At 39.8% G+C, this 19,809-nt stretch overlaps 1 protein-coding gene across 1 annotated transcript in view; it reads left to right on the forward strand.

The window, feature by feature from the left end:
• The window catches only part of pafah1b1a (platelet-activating factor acetylhydrolase 1b, regulatory subunit 1a), a 39,844-nt gene extending 21,976 nt beyond the window's left edge, over positions 1-17,868 (forward strand). The window contains exons 3-11 of the mRNA XM_026997768.2: positions 5,424-5,508; positions 7,271-7,345; positions 7,553-7,759; positions 9,711-9,879; positions 11,309-11,411; positions 11,643-11,871; positions 14,774-14,875; positions 14,967-15,123; positions 15,750-17,868. Coding sequence (XP_026853569.2) covers positions 5,424-5,508; positions 7,271-7,345; positions 7,553-7,759; positions 9,711-9,879; positions 11,309-11,411; positions 11,643-11,871; positions 14,774-14,875; positions 14,967-15,123; positions 15,750-15,823 — 1,201 coding nt within the window. The 3' untranslated portion in view covers positions 15,824-17,868. The remainder of the gene's footprint in view (positions 1-5,423; positions 5,509-7,270; positions 7,346-7,552; positions 7,760-9,710; positions 9,880-11,308; positions 11,412-11,642; positions 11,872-14,773; positions 14,876-14,966; positions 15,124-15,749) is intronic.
• Positions 17,869-19,809: the final 1,941 nt, after the last annotated feature.

A 19,809-nucleotide genomic window follows, 5' to 3' on the forward strand; every position in this document is an offset into this window, starting at 1 on the left:
CATCTTGGATCGAAAGTCACTAGGTCATAATTCAGCTGTTCATGCAGCACTACTGCATGCATGGATGTTCTCAAGTAGTGTTTGGCAGATGCATGCTGTAAGCAAAAAAAAGAAATGCAGTGAGATTTAGGTGATGAGTCTGAGTTTGATACACATGAGTTATGAAACTCATAATACTTGTGACAGGCCCCCCTTTGGGATTCATGAGATCCCTGAATGATCATGTTAGAATCCCAATACATCATTCAATAGAGTATTTAGTAGTTCCAGTGTAAGTCTGTCATGTGTAAGTCTGGATGTTGATTGTGTGTGTGTGCGCACGTGTAGACCCTGCACCTGAACGATAAGAAGAATGTCAGATCTGTCTGGTGTAGGCTGTCCATGCTGTGCTTTGTTGAAGTATCTGTACTCATTTTCAACTTTAAATGGACTGAAATGTGGGGGGGGGTTTAGTTTTTTTTTTTAGTTTTTTTTTTTTTTTTTTTAGATGGCTTCCCTGGGTTTTTTGTTTGGCTTGTTGGTTTTTTGTTTTTTTTTTGCGCATCATATGAGCTAGCATTTAAAAGCTTGTCTGGCTGCCTTGTGCTGCATGTAGCTGTGGCAGGTGTGTCTATGCCTGAACCCTAGAGACCAGCACAATTGCACACGTGCCTTTGAGTGGGTGCTGTGAAGCCAGTTCCTGATGGGCTGTGGATGAAGCCGGCATCCGCCAGCCAGTGGGGTGCACATCACCAATATGGATTTAATCTGCCAGCTGTCAGATGAATGAGCTTTAGGCCCTTATGCTGTTTTTACTTCCCTCCATGAGCTATACTGCTGCCTCAAAAGCTTACTCAAAAGTAATGCATTTGCATAAAATGAAAGTATGGCTGACCAGTATATGTCTTCCTTACCATTAATTCAGCAGAAATATAGGCCTAAACCTTGGTCTTAAACAAATACACAAAAATAAACCTTTGGTTGTTTGTTTTCAAATCCATTTCACCTCTTTGTATAGAATTAAATGTTTGAGATGTTGCAAAGATGGCACAGTATGTTACATTTCACTTATCCTATTGTGCTTTAATCAGCTGTTAGTCTGTACAAATTAGCCTCTAGCCTAACTAAATCTGTCTGAAGCCAAAATGGACATATTGTGTCTGCTACCTCACCTTGATTAAAAGGCTGTTGTGTTTTTACAAAATTCCTCAGGTAAAGAATTTCAATAGCTGAACCGAGTAAGCATGCAAACTGACCTAATTGCAGGTCCTCACTCCAGTAAGTTGGTAAAGGAACATGAATGCATAATCAAAATCTTACTTTTGCAGGCACATTTTGGTTGTGTGTGCGTCTAAGTAGTTCAGCTCCTTATTCAAATGACTAAACAAAACAAAGCCTTAGCACTAAATCCCTGATCCTTCTAGGCTGGAAGACTTGGCTAAGAGGTGTGGCCTCTATGGAGCCCCCCCCCCCCCCAAAAAAAACCAACTCACTCTCACTATCACTCACTCTCTCACACACACACATACAGACGGGCATGTGTTTGACAGCTGGCTAACTGCCACATGCTGTGCATGTGCATACATCCAGCTTTAAGTGCTGACCATACATTCCCACTCAAGTGCTGCTGGCTCTTCTGCCTCTGCAATTAACCCACATTCAGTACTTTTATTAAATAAGATGCACTTGTTTTATTTATTAATGTAAACTGCATGCATGCATGAAGTTCCCAGACCACACATCATTTTGCTGGATTTACTGCACTTTTTCATACTAACTGCTGACATGATGGGTGTTGCTGAATTGATCTTTATGTAGTGCTACAGAATACTCTTGTCTTTTCTTTGCTATTATGTTTGTAGTTTGGTAGCTATATTTAAAAGATGTTTTGTGATTACTAAACCTTTTAGGATGCCATTGTATTGTACTGATGCTCTGTACTTAGTGTCCTCAATTGATTATAATTTAATTGAAATTGCAATTAATTAATTAATTAATTCTGAAAACCCTAATTTGCATAGCATTTATATTTGCCTTTTGTCTGATCTGATCTTTTGTTTGTAGAAATTTACATATATTAACCATAATTACTCTATGGCTAAAAATAACGATTACTCCTGTCAATGCTATTGTCTTTTAGTTTGGCAGTTTTAATGCATCTTTTCCCGTTTTCCCTCATCATTGTAGAACTGAAGTCTGTGGGACTGCTTGTCTGTATGTGTGCTGCTGTTACTGAAAACCAGTAGAATGTTTCCCTTGCATGGTTCCAGTCACTAGTCAGAAGATGTCTGCTTGTTCAGCTTCATTGCAGGTGCTTTTATCAGTGTGTGATCATGCAGAGGGAAACACATCTGCTGGACTGTGTTCCACATAAATGCAGTAGAAAGTGCTGTCTTTGTTAAAAGGGTCTTTATGCAAGGATTGTTGTTTTCAAGACTAGGCTGCAGGCAAGAACAGACTCTGTCCTCCAGATATCATATCCCCAAACCAGCACGCGGACATGCACACACTACAGTCCTGTGATGCCACAAGCTAATACATGATGCCAGCAGCCAAATAAATGGGCCATGTTCACTCCCAGAGAGGCAATCATAAAGAAGAGACATCCCCACACAAGCTGGAAAGCAGACTGATGAGGCCGATAAGCGGCCACTGCAGGGCAGGTTGCTGCCTGTGCAGCGTTGAGATGAAGGGCTGTGGCATGGCGCCTGCCTGCCTGGAGATGGTGATGTGGATGCGGAAGTGAGTGGGGAAAGGAGGGGAAGTGATGAGTGCTAGACGCGCCCCTCTTAGGGAGATGAGGTAATGCTGGCCGCGCACTCACCGAAGTGCACTCTCTCTCTCTGCGTGGTCTTCCACATATGCCGTCTGTCTCTATGCAGAGACGGCATATGTGGAAGACCATGCAGAGAGAGAGAGAGCTCGTCTGTGACAGCATGGGTGTGAGGCCAGCATTACCTTCAATGAGGACATTTAGCAATTAGTGTTTTTAACACTGTCAGTCCTAGTTTATGAAAGGTAATACTGCTTCCCCACCTACCATTACGATATGAGGATGTGGCATTGTTTGAAACATTCATGTTTTCTCTCCTAGAGGTGGTATGGATACAATTTCATTCTTGCTCACACCCTTTACTTTTTGTAAATCATATGTTTATTTTTCTGAGCTGTAGCATGGAAACAGTGCTCTTTTGAAGTGAGTCATTCTTGTCTTGCTCCTTATTTGACCTCGAGAAAAGTACAGACATTAAAGTAAAGGTGTAAATGAATTGAGAGAGGCATGTGTTCATACTTCTATGCTTATTGCTAGATCCTTGGTTTCTGCCCACTCGTGTTCATCGTGGTTTCTCCCCTTGTCTGCCTTCTCGGTGGTTTCCATGGTTACTAGCTAAAGCTGTGGACACTCCACACCCCCCCCCCCCCCCCCCCCCGCTTTTACCTTCCATCTTCTGTCTCGTTTCCTAGCAAAGCAGAGGTCACATGTGCTTTGAATGCTATCTATTTACTGCCTTTCAGTAGGCCATATTTTGAATTACGAAACTATAGAGATGGAAATGGGACAATTTTTCAATATATTTGCAGCAAGCTAGACATTTGACTTTATGTGGAATACATTTTTTTGCTCATGTTCTTTAAACCTTGTTCATACAATGAGATCAGTGAGTGAGATTTTAATGGGTTGGCCCAATAACTCCAAACATGGCAATGATTTTATAGCCCTGCCTTTAATCTGAACCTTATAATTATAGCCCTGCCTTTTAATTGGAATTGAAACCAGACCTAGAGTAGGTATGCTCTAATTACTCTTGTTCAGAATATGGTTTGGTATTGCGAAAAAGCTTCCTGCTTATTCTTCATGTAGAAAAAAAATAATACAGACTTTTAATGCAAAACAACTCATGCTTGTGCTCATGTATTAGTGCCTGCTTATTTTAAAGCCATATTCTTGTATGTTGACAGGAATGCACAAATGCCCCTTCAGTTAAATAGGTAGTCACCCTTAAGTTTATCCCAATTTGGTCTTTTAGCTGTATTGATTAGCAGTTGCTCTGTTTGTAGGACCAGATGGAAGAACCCCAGGAGAAGCCCATATTCTGGAACTGGGGTACCTTTAGGAACAATTATGCAATAAACCTAACTTCTATGCATACACATGTTAACCAGTTGGTTATTATCCCCGCCCACACACACACACACACCTTTTCATGCCAGATTAAAATTGTTACTTAGAACAGTTAAGATAAAGGATGAAAGTATAAACAAAATGGGATCAAACTAAATAATTTTGGTCTTTACCCAGTGTTTTTTCTTCTCTCCAACTGAGTAAATGTCACTGAGACTTACAAAGAGGCATTGTAATAATCTGTGTTGCATTTTTAATGTGATGAAACACACACGTGCACACGCTTGTATGATCCAGCATCCAACAGTGTGTTCCTGCAGTCTGTCACATGCAAGATAACTCCGTACTGACCTTGACTTTAATGAGTGGCCTCAAAGCAGCAGCAGTGATTTGGTGCCCACAGTGGAGCTCGCCTCCCTGCCTCTGAGCAGCCCCACCCAGGAATCTATCTACCAATCACTTTATCAGCTTTGGGTGACATGGATCAACCTCTGAACTCTGCTTCCTTCTTCCGATGGCTTATCTGTATATATGCAAAGGAAGAGCTGCTATTTTATCTGTTGGAGTTTCATTTGCTTGTATGTGACTCATTTTAATATATAATAATTAAGTTAAAAAGATTTTAATAAGTCCTGATAAACCTGCTGTACTGAAGCTGCAGTTTATTGTCTGGCTCCATGTTTCTTTCATTGTGTGTCCCATCTGATGCATTGCCAGGGAAGAGTCAATGCAGAGATGTTTCTCAGACAACCTGTCTTGTTTATGCTATCTCTGAGATCGGGCCACATTTTCTGCATTGCACAGATTCCCTTTAAGGAGCACGCAGCATACCAAAGAGGCTGCTTTAGTCAATGCTGATTGTGAAGCCAGTTTCTTCAGGTTCTCTTAATTAGGCTGGTTATTGGGTATGGGGGCTGGTCATGATCATGTTTAATTTTTACCATTAAAATAAAAGCCCTCCCACTTATTGCAGAATTCTTTCAGTCTGCACTTGAAGTCTGTCTGTAGGTGGTTCCCATTCTTTTGCCATAGTGTGAACAATTAAAATGCCATTATTTATCCCACAGGCAATTTGTGCTTATTGTATGCGTTAGTCCTGAAAATGGATGTTGTCTGGTTGTTCCCCTCTTTCAGTGAAACAAAGCAAAATGTATATATTGTAGCTCTGGATATTGCTCTCAGGCATGGATATTCTTTTTTCCCCCTTCTACTTTATCAGTGAGGGGAAAATCATTTACTAAAGCCTTTTTTTCCAGTTCCAGATAGCCTTAAATAGACTAAGGCTGCTTCTTCCAGACTAATTATTCTTCTTGTTGTTCAGAAATCGAGCGATAGCTGATTACCTTCGTTCCAATGGATATGAAGAGGCGTATTCAGTTTTCAAGAAGGAGGCGGAATTAGACATGGTGAGTATGTTAGAACACCACCCCTACCAGTCTCGCCTCTTAAGCGTTATCAGGCCAAGGCCAAAACAATATTGTTTAATTTGTGGCATCCCTTGCTTAATTAATGCCATCATTAGAAGGTGTGACTAAAGGCATATGTGCTGAATTAAGAAGATGCAGAGATATTTCTGGAGCCTGACGGAAGCAAAGCTTCTTCGTCCCTGAGAGAAAAGGGATGGTAATGAGTGATGAGAAACACTGATGTTCTTCTCAATTAGTGCTTTCTAGTCTTGTATGGCTGCAGAGGGAAGTCCCTTGCGAAAGTACTCTATATTGCAGTTCTTTATTTGATGCCTAGAACAGCCTTACCAAGATGTTCTTTTCTTATTATTAAGGATATTTTTATGTACTTATTCAGTCAAAGCAGTAGGTTTTTGAATCTTTTATTTCCTTCACAGAGAAAACGCGGTTAATAATTGATAGAAACTGTTGATGGAAAAGCACCCCATCGGACAAGCTTGTGTCTGCTGGCAGTGCTGGGCTAAAACCTTTAATTAGCCAGGATGCTGTTAAGACCTCTTCATTCAGCTTAGATGGGCCTGTCATTGCACCTGCAATGGTTTATTCTTTTTAACCACTTGGAGCATTAGGAATTTGTTTGTTCGGGCTGTAGGTGAAAGGTGTAAGCAATCTGGAATAGGACGTGGAGAGAGTTGATGGTCAGATCTGAGCTGATGGTCTGTCTCACTTTAGTGATTAGAGGCTGGCAGTGGTGCCAGGCCTCATATTTAGCAATTGGCCACAATTAGTGGCAGAGGGTCTAGGCAGATGGCAGATCAAACCCCGGCACAGGCTTGGAACACCCCCCCCGCCCCAGCCCCAGCCCCAAGACTCTCAATGACATGATCCCCATCACCCCCACCCAACCCCACCCACCCAATCACAGTGGCAACAACTGTTCACTTGGACACCTCTGATTGCAGATTTAATCTACTGCAGGATTTTAGCTCATGTGCTTGCTTTGCGTTTTGTCAGAAATAGTAGCCATCTTGCGTGCATGTGGGATTTATTGATAAGTGTGAGCAAGTGTGTAGTATTGAATCAGGGTATATCAATACACATTAGATGCGCGAGATGGCGTTTTCCCTCATAAAACAAGACGTACACGTCTTTGTTCAAACAGAACCCCCGTTACCCCCAGCTCACATTACAGTAGTGCATATTTAAGAACACACATGGGGAGGAATGTCTTGGTTGAGAGCAAATGCAATTAACCGTGTTGATTTTTTCATATTGCTGCATCAGGCCATCGGTGCTCTCGTAATATGATTTAATGCTTGTTCACAGATCATTAGAAATATCACTGATAATTTTTGAAAGCACATTTTCTTTCCTATAATATTCAGACTCGAATTGAGAACTTCAAAAACCAGCTTCTGTAGTCGTCTGTGTCTTGGGCTTATCTTGGAACAGTTTGTGACTTGCTGAAATCAAAAGGCTGGATTTGGTGCCAGGCACCCTGAAGTTAATTTTTCACAGTGCTCTGTTTCTGTAATTGTAATCTTGGTAAGCTGTCTTTGTCTGCAGGGGATTAACCCATGTGAAGGGATTCAGAGGGAATTTATATTTGCTTCAGGGGTGTTGGGTTTATGGCTGTAATTGTGTCTAGAGACTTTCTCATACAAAGCAACATTTTTGGTTGGTTAATTTGTTTTGAAATATTTTATCTATCTTTTTTTTTAATCTTTGGATGTCATGTATCTTGGTCCTTTTATCTTGTCAGAACGAGGAATTGGATAAGAAGTATGCTGGTCTTTTGGAAAAGAAATGGACTTCAGTCATCAGATTGCAGAAGAAGGTTTGTATGTTACATATTTGAAGCAAAGTTATGTGCAAAATGTAATTGGTGAAATTCAACTTGTGTGTAACATGCAAGTGCATTGGCATTCTAATGCTCATTTGTTTTTTCTGTTTCTTATATAGCATGTACCAGTAATGATAGTTTTTTTCACGCGTGGTTCTTTAGCGGTCCCTGTTTAGCCTGACCCTGCTGTTTATCCTGAAGGTAATGGAATTGGAATCAAAGCTTAATGAAGCAAAAGAGGAAATCACTTTAGGAGGACCTATAGGACAGAAACGAGACCCCAAAGAATGGATCCCCCGTCCCCCAGAGAGATATTCTCTGAGTGGCCATAGGAGTCCTGTCACCAAGGTCATCTTCCACCCTGTCTTCAGTGTTATGGTGTCTGCTTCAGAGGATGCCACAATAAAGGTAGCACTTCTTTTATTTTGTGGGTCGGTGGGATCTGTCATACTCATGTTTGGCAGTACCTTGTTTTCTAAACATTAATATTTTACTTGCTGGGACAAGGGGCATTGGGGTTGTTGAGTGTCAGTTTTCAAGCCTGTAAGAGCCTTTTCATATTTATTATTTTCTTTTAGCAGTATCACATAAAAATAAAATATGCATATGAGTAATAAGGAAACTGGGACAACATATTTAGTAAGCTATACAAAAGATTATATTTAGTAGGCTGTGAAATGTACTAGTAGATATGAATGCAAATGTGAGCAGCATAAATGTTGATACTAAGTGCTTATTGCTTTTTTTTTTTTCCTTCATTGGCGTTTCTTTTAATGAATCTTAAAATAAGACAGATTGAACTGGAGCAGTGAAAATTAGAAGGCAGTCACATTTGATTTCTGAGTTCATTTATCTATGGTTAGGAACCAAATGTGTTATCTTTAACAGCAAGTCCTACTTGATGCAATGCAAACTGACCGATTACTAAAACTAGCATTGACAGACCAGCAACAGGCTCTTATTTCTTATTAAATTTATATAGAGCGGCTTGTTAACAGTGGAGCAAAAAATATCTAACAGAAAATGTGATTCAATAACACAATATTTACAAATTCAGAAGTTTGTTTAAACTTATTCATAAAAACAAACTCCATGTAACCTCTGCTCCCATTAAAATAAGACAGATATGGTGATGTGTTTTGCTTGCTTGAGAGTACTGAAGAAACATAAGTGGCTGATCTGTGGGATTTGAAGTTCAAATGAAGATTGATTGATTTATGTTTGGTCGTTGTGTTATTTTGTTTGTTGCTGATAATATAACCACCTAAGACCCACAGAGTAATCACCTGGCTCTTGCGGAGCTTCCCACTTTATCTCATCGAGGATCAGATTCAGTTCTGCTGTGCCTCTGTTATGCATTTCGATTGTCTGCTTGTGCATTCTGAACACAAGCAAAGCCAGTAGAATGATGTTCCTGTAGCGATAAGATGTAAGGTCAAATATGTGCTGCATTTCCATCAGGTTGGCATCAGCTATTCAGCTCAGTGGCTCTGCATGCAGCACCAGCACTCCGTCTGTCTCAAGCTCCCTGTCCTGTGTGGTATTTGTAGCTGCATAGCAGTTCTTTTCTCTTGCTACATTAAAAGCAGAGTTTGTAGAAAAAAATCACTTCAAGCTCCTGATATTCTATTTCATTAAGAGAGAATCCCACAAGGAGTCTCTCCATATTCCCAGAAACTAGCCTTTCAACTAATTTGTCTTCCGCCTAAGTGCTAGCAGCCATGGCCACTGACCCGGGCAAGTGTGACTGCGCTCAGCCCCCTCTTGTCTCTTCATGTGTCCTACTTTTTTACCATTGTGGCATAAAAGCTTTTCTCGTTTTCTCATCTCATGATATTCCACAGGACTGCAGGTGCCTTTGGCTAAAAAGACTGAACTGGTTCAATTTTACTCTCACCCTGTATGTTAGAACCATGCATTTGTATTCTCAGCTGTTTGTCAGGAGCCTTATACATCACTCCTTACATCCATTTTCTGATATGAAAACACAGCAGGAGATATTTGCTATTGTTATTAGGGGGGGAGGTTATTGCCAAATGTTCTATTCCTTTTCATTAAGAATTTACATATTCTCCATGTAATGTCTATTTAAAGTGAATGGTGTTTGCCTTTTTATCCTCCTGTTTGGCTTTTGCTTTCATTGCACAAGTTCTTTAAACTTCAAACTGTGGTTAATTATCACGTTTCTATCACGTGATTTATATTTAATCAAACCAGGCAGCTATAAGACTAAATATGTCCTGTGGGGGGAATGGTTGGTTGGTTTTGTTGTTTTTGTTTGTTTAGGGGTAGTGGTGTATCTTTTTGATTGTAATTGGGTAGCCAGACACTAACCATAGCTTCTCTCTCTTCCCACTAGGTCTGGGATTATGAGACTGGAGACTTTGAGCGTACCCTGAAGGGCCATACAGACTCTGTGCAGGACATCTCTTTTGACCAGACTGGAAAGCTGCTGGCCTCCTGCTCAGCAGACATGACCATCAAACTCTGGGACTTCCAGGGCTTTGAGTGTATCCGGACCATGCATGGTGAGCACAGTGCACTATTAGCAGGGGTGTGGAATATCTGAAATGAAGGTTCGTGTGTGTGACCTTCTACCGATATAAGGCACTGCTTGGAGCAGGAGTGGTGATTCAGAGGGGAATAGGGTATTAAGACGCGGGTGTTGAACCCTTCTGATTAGCACATTTGTTTGGTCTTCAGTTCCGTAGAGAACGGGTCAACATTATATGACCCTGTAAATGTAATTTCCTTTCTAGTATTACAGTTGCATTTATCTGCATTTATCTTTTTACCCATCACAAAGTTCAATTCCTCTAGGCTTATGAGATCTATTCTTTTGGGCATTCAGATGAGACATTGAATGTAATCAGAAATTTTTTTTTTTCCTCCCTCCATGAACATGAAGTGTTCTGTCCCTGCAAACGCAGTCCTCGGGCTGTGCCCTCTTTTTATCCAAATTGCTTAGTACATTACAGTAGCATATCTGTTAATGTGAGCCTGCAGGCGTCTCTGATGGGTGGTCACTGTAGAAATGGATAAAATTTGCATTTCAACTAACGGCAGGCAGTATTATATCAGGACATTTTCTGTCCTTTGTGCTGGATGAGCAACAGATAAGTACCAAAGAGTGGAAAATAAACTAGTAAACTGGCATCAGAATAGCTCCTAGTCATTTCTAATCCATGTCAAAATTTTGTAAATTCTCAGTGGTAATAAACCAAATGGCATGTTTGCAGCAGCTTTTAATATGGTCAGATCCGGTGGCTTGTAATTTACACCCCGTCAGTTAAACTGGCAGGTTGCCCTCAGTCTAGCCGACAGTGCTGCTTCACCAAAGTGGCACAGGGACCACCCCCTTCCCCTGCCTGTCCCCCTCCTGGCTGGGTGCAAAGCAGCTCACTTGCACGCTCCCTTTCCCACCATCTTACTCTTCCCTCCCTCCCAGCTCGGTCTCTTTCTCAAGATACGACAAGAAATTAGGAGATTTGGACAGCAGTTTAATTATCATCCCCAAGATGTGATATCATTTCATGGGGCTCTTCCCATATTTAAGCCTGGTCTTTATGCTATTTTGTTTCGTCATCCCTTTAGCAGCTTTAAAACGGTGCACTGTGTAATTAGCTTCTATGCCTTGCCATGCTCTTTGAGCACAAAGCCACCCAAGGCAAATTGCTTGTCTCTTTCTCTTTATGGTATTGCTTAATGTGTTTTAAAATTTGGCATGGTAAAGATTAAACACCCTTCATTACATTACTGTAACAATCTCATTTGCATGGTAGAAATGTGGATATTTACTGCTGAGTATTTATGAAAATAATTTGTTTTCTTTTATTCATAATGCATGATATTCAAATATCTTCATTTAGATGTCTGAAATCACTTGTGTGGTATATATTCAGTAGTCACCAAAAATGTAAGCTTGAATTAAGCTTATAACTCTGTCTCTTATTTCAGGACATGACCATAATGTTTCATCTGTAGCTATAATGCCCAATGGAGATCATATAGTATCTGCCTCAAGGGATAAAACCATTAAAATGTGGGAGGTGGCCACAGGGTAAGTACTATTATAAGCTGCTATTTAAAGCAAATGTTAATCACCTTTGTTTTTGGGGATTGGGGGGGGGGGGTGTGTTACAGTAGCACTTAGAACATACCCCTCTCCTTATAAGGCATGGAAAAGCTGATATGCAGGGCTAATTCAGGTATATCTGGTTCTTTCACTTATCTCCTTATGCGTGCGTGTGTGTGTGTGTGTGTGTCTATGGGGGGGATTTTGTTACCTTAGGTACTGCGTGAAGACATTTACTGGCCACAGAGAGTGGGTGCGCATGGTACGGCCCAACCAAGACGGCTCCCTTATTGCCAGTAGCTCCAATGACCAGACGGTGCGCGTGTGGGTGGTAGCCACGAAGGAGTGCAAAGCCGAGCTGAGGGAGCATGAACACGTGGTGGAGTGCATCTCCTGGGCTCCTGAGAGTGCCCACCCGACTATATTAGAGGCCACTGGCTCTGAGGTGAGAGAAGCTCCCCTGAGTGCTCAGATGGCTCGGATCCACAAATAATGTTTGTTAATAGGCAGGATAAGTACAAAAACAATGCCACTGACGTTGTGTACATACTATTCTTAACATGTCTAAACATGTTTTTCCTCTGTGTTCTAAAAGCAATATGATATACTTTTTTGATGTCCAACGAAGAATCAGTCTTAAAACTATCGTAGCTGAACAAAACCAGTTTGTACTAGACCATGAAATGAAATTGGAAGGATTAAGAGTTGATGGTCCCATCTTCACCCTAGGCTATTTTAATTCTTGCCAGTCTTGTGACCAACCATATCCAATTTCCACTTTATCTGATATAACATTTGCCCCCACAGCATGTGGCTCAATCAGACTTCCAGAATTCTCACAATAATTTTTGATTATTATCATATGAAGAGAACTTCTATGCTTCCTTCTAGCTAAAACAAAACAACAACAAATCCTAGCAGGTTGGCATTGTCAAATCAGTTCAGGTGGAATAATTGTGGGATCTCTTGACATCAGTTAGAATTTCACAGTTGGTAATTATGCAGTCTTACATAATATAAGAGTAGATTTGTAATGGTTTAGTCCTACTAATCAGACTTGTTTGTACTTGCATGGCCCCTCCTTTGCTTAGTGTGAGCACTTCAGCATTAATGTCTCTGCTTTCATGCCGTGTGTGTGTGTGTGTGTGTGTGTGTGTGTGTGTGTGTGTGTGTGTGTAAGTAAAAGGACAGTGACAATTTTCAACTTTATTTTATGTCTGAATCATTCCATGCCAACTCACCAAGACCTCCCAGTTCATGGCATGTATTTTCTTGGGGGAAAAACCCATGTGTTACTTCTTTAAATTCATGAGAACTTGCAAAATCATATCTCTATTCCAAATACCTTTTTAATTATGAATTTAAGTTTGGCACTTTGAGCTAAATTTAATCACTTTTGCAGTTCTTTGTGGATGTGTATTCTAAGGTTCACTAGTTGCTTACTTTTCACAGGATTGTTTTTGAAATTTGAACATCCTTAAGGAGATAATTAGGAACATGTATTTATGCAAATTTGATGCTGAATGTTTTACAGTAGTAACATTTCAAAAAAATAAATCATGCATAAAAACATTTAATAAGCATACATAAAAAATAAACATTTAGCCAAAATGTAGAATCTGAAACTATATTTCACCAGTCAGCACTACCAGTGATGCAAACAAACTGGCATTTTCTGTCAAGTCAAAACAGCCACTTCTGAACTTCATTCATTTCTTGTCAGTTCCAAATTCAGCCAAACTTAAATAACAAATTTTTCCATTAGTGTTGTCTTGTGACTGTTTCCCTTCTCTTGTAAGCTTTTTCTGATAGAGCAGGGCTCCATGAGGTTACTGTCACATCAAACTGGTTAATGATTTAATTAAATTGGATTGCACTCCTTTATATACTGCTGGGTATGTAGCAATCCATTCGGCAATCAGGCCAAACTTGTTTCAAGTGGTATTAGCCTAGACATGTTTTATTGTTTTCTAATGGTACTCGGTGATGTAAGAAATTGGATTAGTTGTACTAAATTATGCTGTAAATCATTTAAGACATAACTTGTTAATTTCTTGACTATAATGAAAAACAGGCTCAGTAGGTATCACCCAGATAGAAAACCTAATGTAGTACAAATATCTCCCTATGAAATAAAACGACAAAATATTACAGCCAGTGAAAATTCTGAAAACTATTTTCCAAAAATTATTAAATAATGGAGTAATATTTGTATATTAGCAATGAAGTATTAACTCTTTTACATTCAAAAGCTTCCAGGAAACTGGTGTAATCCTTGGGGAAAATATACAGTCAAAATATCTTAAATGGGGTTTTCAGCTCCAAAGCTCTGCTTATCATATTTGTTTTATACAGCACTAAATAACAAGATGTGTCAGAACTTATTAATACTGCACAGAAACAAAATTTTGTTGCAAAAAATGTGAAACCTAGTGGAGATTTATTTGTGAAAATTAAAGATTCGCTTTGTTTAAAAATTCTTTTTTTTAAATTTGATTTGTTGTAAAACATTCAGCAACAAATATTTATATGAATGTGTTGTAAATTATCCTTAGGGTTTTTCAAATGTTCAGTACAAATTTCAACCAAATCCACTGTAACAATGGGCAATTGGTAAGGCTTAGAATACACATACAAAGAAATAAAAAGTGATTTAAATTTAGCTGAGTGGGCTAAACTTGATCTTTTGATTGATTTTGATTTTTTTATTTATTTTTTATTTTTTATATCCCCCCCCCCCCTTTCTTTCTTCTTCAAGAAAATCCATGACATGAACTGGGAGGAGTAGGTGAGTTGGCATGGAATGATCCATCTGTGCCATTCCACAGCTTTGGATTTGATATGAAGCAGTAACAAAGATTAAAGTGCAGCGTCTCATCTTTAATCTCAGGATATTTTAGTCTGTATTGGATGAACTATGCACGAATCCCAGACCTCTTTATTTCCTCGGCGATGCTCTAACTGTAGCACTATTTGAATATTTTTATCTCCAAGACCTTCAGTAGATTATCTTTTTTAAATTTTATTTTATTTATTTATTTTTAAATTTATTTATTTATTTTACTGTTGGCTGTTTTTGACTTCTTTATGAACATTAGGATTCTGAACACCCTGCATCAACAACTCATTTGTCGAATGGGGAGTTTTAATTGGATATGTGAAATGTACACCCTCTGTCTCAAAAAAATCGAATAATGCGGTTTGTAGTCTCTAGCTCTGATGCTGAGAGTCAGCTCTCCTCACAGTACTTTTACCATGCTCTATGAATACCCCCACACACTGTGCTAGCTGTGTTTTACACATGCGTAGTCATCTCCATGCCTCTTACTACTTTTGTTTGTTGCCAGACAAAGAAGAGTGGGAAACCTGGACCTTTTCTGCTGTCCGGCTCCAGAGACAAGACTATCAAAATGTGGGACGTCAGCACTGGCATGTGCCTTATGACTCTGGTGAGTGAAGCAGCTGAATAATGCCATGATTCTCAGTTCTGTACGTTTCTTTGAGCTGTGCATGCCGTTTGATAACTGGTGTCTTGCACAGGTTGGCCATGATAACTGGGTGCGTGGAGTGCTCTTTCACCCTGGTGGAAAGTTTATTGTGAGCTGTGCCGATGACAAGACTTTGAGGGTCTGGGACTACAAAAACAAGCGCTGCATGAAGACCTTGTGTGCCCATGAACATTTTGTTACCTCTCTGGGTACGTTTCTGGAGCAACTTTCAGTCACTCATTGTTGTCGAACTAGTGGTGATTATTTATTTATTTATTTATTTATTTATTTATTTATTTTTAATGCTTGCCTTTTGTTCAAGACACCTCTGGGCAATATAAACTGCTTCCCCCTGAAAGCTTTTACTGTGGCGCTTAGATGTAGACTAGGTGCTACTGGGGGTGTGAGCTGGGGATTGTGCATCTCCTGGTCACACAGCAGTATCCTGAGGGCGAGGGGGAGGGGTTGAGTGTATGAGCTCTCCAGGCCCTCAACTGGCAGAGCTTTTTAGTGGATCAAGGCTGAAGAAGTCTTCAGAGATGCTTCACAGCCTATTTAACCAGCTTCCTAGGAGGCAGCCTAAAGCCTCAGTCTACCCCTTGCAGTTGTGTTCATTTGTTTTGGTGTCAAACTTGAATACACCTTTATCTTTTCAAATACATTCACGTTACGGCAGACTTTTTTTTAAATTCCTAACAACTGTTCTTTAATATGTGGTTTTCAAATGCTCAACAGTGAAACATTTTTTACACACACATAATAAATGTCTTGCTTCCCAAAAAAAATAGCTTCATGTTATAAACACTTATCTACATAATCTTGCCTCTTTCTACAGATTTCCACAAGGCTGCTCCGTATGTGGTCACCGGGAGTGTAGATCAGACAGTAAAAGTGTGGGAATGTCGCTGATCTTACCTGCAGGACACCACAGCTACCATGCCTCCTTTACTCCTGACCCATTCCACCCCGTACTCCACCTCCTCTGGATGCACTCGACCTAATGGCTCTGGTTCAATAACTCTTGTCCTTTCATGTAAATTATTCAGGATGTTGATTGAGCTATTAAATGTTACACACACACACACACACACACACACACACACACACACACACACACACACACACACACTTACACACACACACAAGTAGTATTCTTGCATGGTGAATCCAAAATTGTATACTGTAAATTTACATAACGTTGTCTAGAAGTACCATAGGTTTAACACAGGCTGAACTTTCATTCAGCCTACTGAAGGCATAAACTGACGGGGTTAATGTAGGGCGCTATACTGATAAATTATGACAGTGTTGTCCTTGTTTGTCGTCTTTTTTTTTCTTTCTCCTTCCCTTCCCGAATTTTATTTTTTGATGTTAGTTTTTTTTTTTACTTTGGATACCTTTCTTTTTGTTTGGTTTCGTTTGTTGTTTGTTTTTACCTGTCACTGTTGTGGTCTATTGGTGCCTAGCTTGATGACCTTTTGAGGGGGAAAGACAACAAAAAGGAATACCTATAATCCTTAGATGGCGACTTGTCTATGGGGCTTGTTTTCAGAATAATCTGTAGCTTTGTAACATCATTTCTGAAGTGTGCTTACCATTCTCTTATTGTGGACCTAGATCTTTTAACAGCTGCATCCTAGAGTGATTCAAACTGTTGTCTTGAAATATTAGGGAATAAATCTTTGTATACTTGTCATGAAATGTCCTACTGAGAAAAACCTAGACATGTGATCTGAAGGGCTGAGAGAAGAACCTTACTTGGCAGTCTGCAGACTAAAATTCCTTTTTTTTTTTTTTTTTTTTTTTTTTTTTTTTGCAGAGACATGCCAGGCTAAATAGTGGGCAGCAAGATATATTCTTTATTTTCTTGTTTTTAAAAAATAAAGGGCATGTATATAAGTAAGCAAAAAACGTTTGTGAAGATTTGACCCATGTTAGCTTTTGTCTTCAGAAGCACTTTGACAAGTGCTTTACAAACAACAAAAATGTCTAGAAAGTGCTTGAATTTGGCCATTGGGTGCTCTGACGATGTGTTTAAATAACTCCTTGACTTTAAAGACCTCCTTCTCACTGAGTTGAGTTGATGTATTCTTGGCTTGTGTTTCTACTCTGCAAGAATCATGTAGACCTAACATTTAAATTGTCTTGTTGCCCCTTTTGGCAGATAATAGCAGGTGTTCCTGTATAATGTAAAAGTAGCCCTCAGCTTTCACCTAAGAGACACATGACAAGGGCTCAAAGTATTCCCCAGCATTGTCTAAGGGATGAGCAAAGATTTTCTTGAAAGTGAAAGCCAGTTGAAATCAGAGCTAAGTTTGCCACTGTAGGAAACTCAATTCCGTACTGACTGACAGGTTAATGGTAATTTTTGTTTGTTTGTTTTTGTTAGAGGAATCTAACAAAATGCTAGCAACTGTTATGCTATTTGTTGGCTGTGCTCTCTGTAGAAAGGCTTGATGGAAGCTTCTACTGTAAAGGGGTTTTCACGTGGTAGACCACAGCTGCTCTGGCCCAACATGGGCACTATCGGCCCAAAGAGGAGCAGAGCGCTAGTGACTCTGTGAGCATCCCAGCAGGAAAACATCACAAGTTCTCAAGCTATTACTGATGTCTTATGAGTAGCACATTCTCTCTTGTTCATCTTGCAATCTGTGTGGATAAATGTAAAACAGACACTATGGGAAATGATTTAATACATCCCAAAAATGGAGAAAAACCATTCCATATCTTGTTTAAAAAAAAAAAAGAAGCCTGCCTATGTTTGGCAGAAAAATTTAAAATTGAAAAAGGAAAAAAAAAAAAAAGTTGCACATCCCTTCTCTCGTTAGACCTTTGGTTCCACCTGACTGGAGGTTAAAGCAATTTAAGACATTAATAAATGCATAAACATATCGTTTTAATTAGCTTTTTCATTACAATGCAATTATATAATAAAGAATTCCACTGCTTAACCAGTCTGTTATCTAGCGATTTCCTGTTTGTGTGTGTGTGTGTGTGTGTGTACTGGATGTACCTGCTGCTGCTGGAAAAAAAAATGATGGTAACTAGTTTGAGATATGTACCTGTCAACATAGCACTGCTGCATGTAACGGCACTGAAGGTTGAGCTGTCTGGTGGGGTCTGGAGGTCCAGGTAGCACTGAATTTAATGAATAATCTCAGGCTGTCCTGCAGTGTCTTAACTAGGTAAATCTGTCAAATCTATAACTTCCATGGCAAAAAAAAAAAAAGAGAAAAAACTCATTTCTTCACCTCTTGACTGGAGAAGGGAATATCTGTGTATAGTATATAGTGCAGTTAACTAATGATTCCAGACACGGGCACCCTACCAGATAGGTCAGCTGGCATGATAACTGAAGAACTCAGTATGTGGTTGTAGGCAGACTGATCTGTGTGTGTTGTGAAGGAGGTTGACTCTGTCTTTACATAGTGATGGGATTGCGGCAGACTGAGGGAGAAGTGTCCACCCAAAAACAAACACCATTGATGCCTCTTACAAAGAAAGGGGAAAAATGGTAGAGATTACAATAGTTAAATCGACTTGCTTTCTTGTATCTCTGTATTGTTCAGTAGGACAGAAAAGTGGGCCCTGGTATGCTGGGGCTTTTTTTGTGCTTAAAGCAAGTTGAAACTACACCAAAGGGTGGACTCTCTGTACAGGTTTAGTCTAAACTGGGGTTGGACCTAAACCACAAAAAGCAGGGATTTTGAGAGGGAACGTCCTCGTTGGACAGACCTCTCTTCTGATGCATGATATCCTGCACTGCTAAATACCACCAGGTCACATTGGAAGTAATCTTAACAAAAGTCTCCCAGATTATTGTGCTCTTGCTCATGGTGTCAGCTGCTGATGCTCCTCAAAAATAAAAGCCATCTTTCAAAAGCACTACTCCCTCTTGACTGGCAGACTATAAAGGTTTCGATAGGGCCATAGGTCTAATGCAAAATCAAGACTACAAGAAAAATGGGCTTCTCTCTTTCAAACGTACACCTAGCTACTTTTCCTGGTCTGACAAGGGAAAGTGAAGAAGAGTTTATTTTACAAGTTCACAATTGCGGCGAACACTTGCTACATCGGCTACAATGCTTCTATGTGCCCTACAAAAAAGTCACGTTTGCCACTCACAGGTCCCAAGCAATCCCAACGCTGCACTTGCTGGATGGACTAATGTATATAATGTTTGTGGGTGCATCCTCCAGCCAAGACCTCACCTGTCAGGTCTGCTTGTTTGTGAATAGGTCGGAGGCTTCAGCCTTCAAAGCTCTAACTGGACTTTTGCTTTGGTATCACTGTTCACACAGCCAATTGTTAACAATATATCTGGTTGTCATTGTTTGCAACATAATTAAAGGGAAAAAAAATGTCAGTGGTGTCTCTATCTTTATAGTGATGCTTATCATTGTGAAGGGCAAACAACAAAATATGACTTTGGTCAGTGGTCTTTGTAATCTAGTATTTAACTCAGTTACTTTAGTTTCTCATTCCAATGCACTGCATGTGGACACTGAGAACTACGTTTCAGATGAGTAACCAAAGAGATTATTTGATAGTGTCACAGTAGTGTGGGTTTCCCAGCCTGCACACTGACAATGATACTCAGTGATGCGCCTACTTCATAAGGAAGCATTCAGATGAGCTGAATAGTAAATGTATCGAAAAATAAAAACGACCCATTCTGGTGCAGTTATGTCTGGGGCTGGATTGGAACACCTATTATTGAAAAATAGTTCCTTCTGTCTCCTCTTATAATATACATAATTAGTCTGCATAATATGCAGATTTGACATTAAAAATCGTTAAATATTACATCTATAGATCAAAATGCATTCGTGTGAGCCTCAATGTGGTTGGGGCGAGTTACGTCATATTTTGCTGTCGGCGCAGATTTGTGACAC

The sequence above is a fragment of the Electrophorus electricus genome, chromosome 15 (assembly GCF_013358815.1).
Source record: "Electrophorus electricus isolate fEleEle1 chromosome 15, fEleEle1.pri, whole genome shotgun sequence".
Lineage (NCBI taxonomy): Eukaryota > Metazoa > Chordata > Actinopteri > Gymnotiformes > Gymnotidae > Electrophorus > Electrophorus electricus.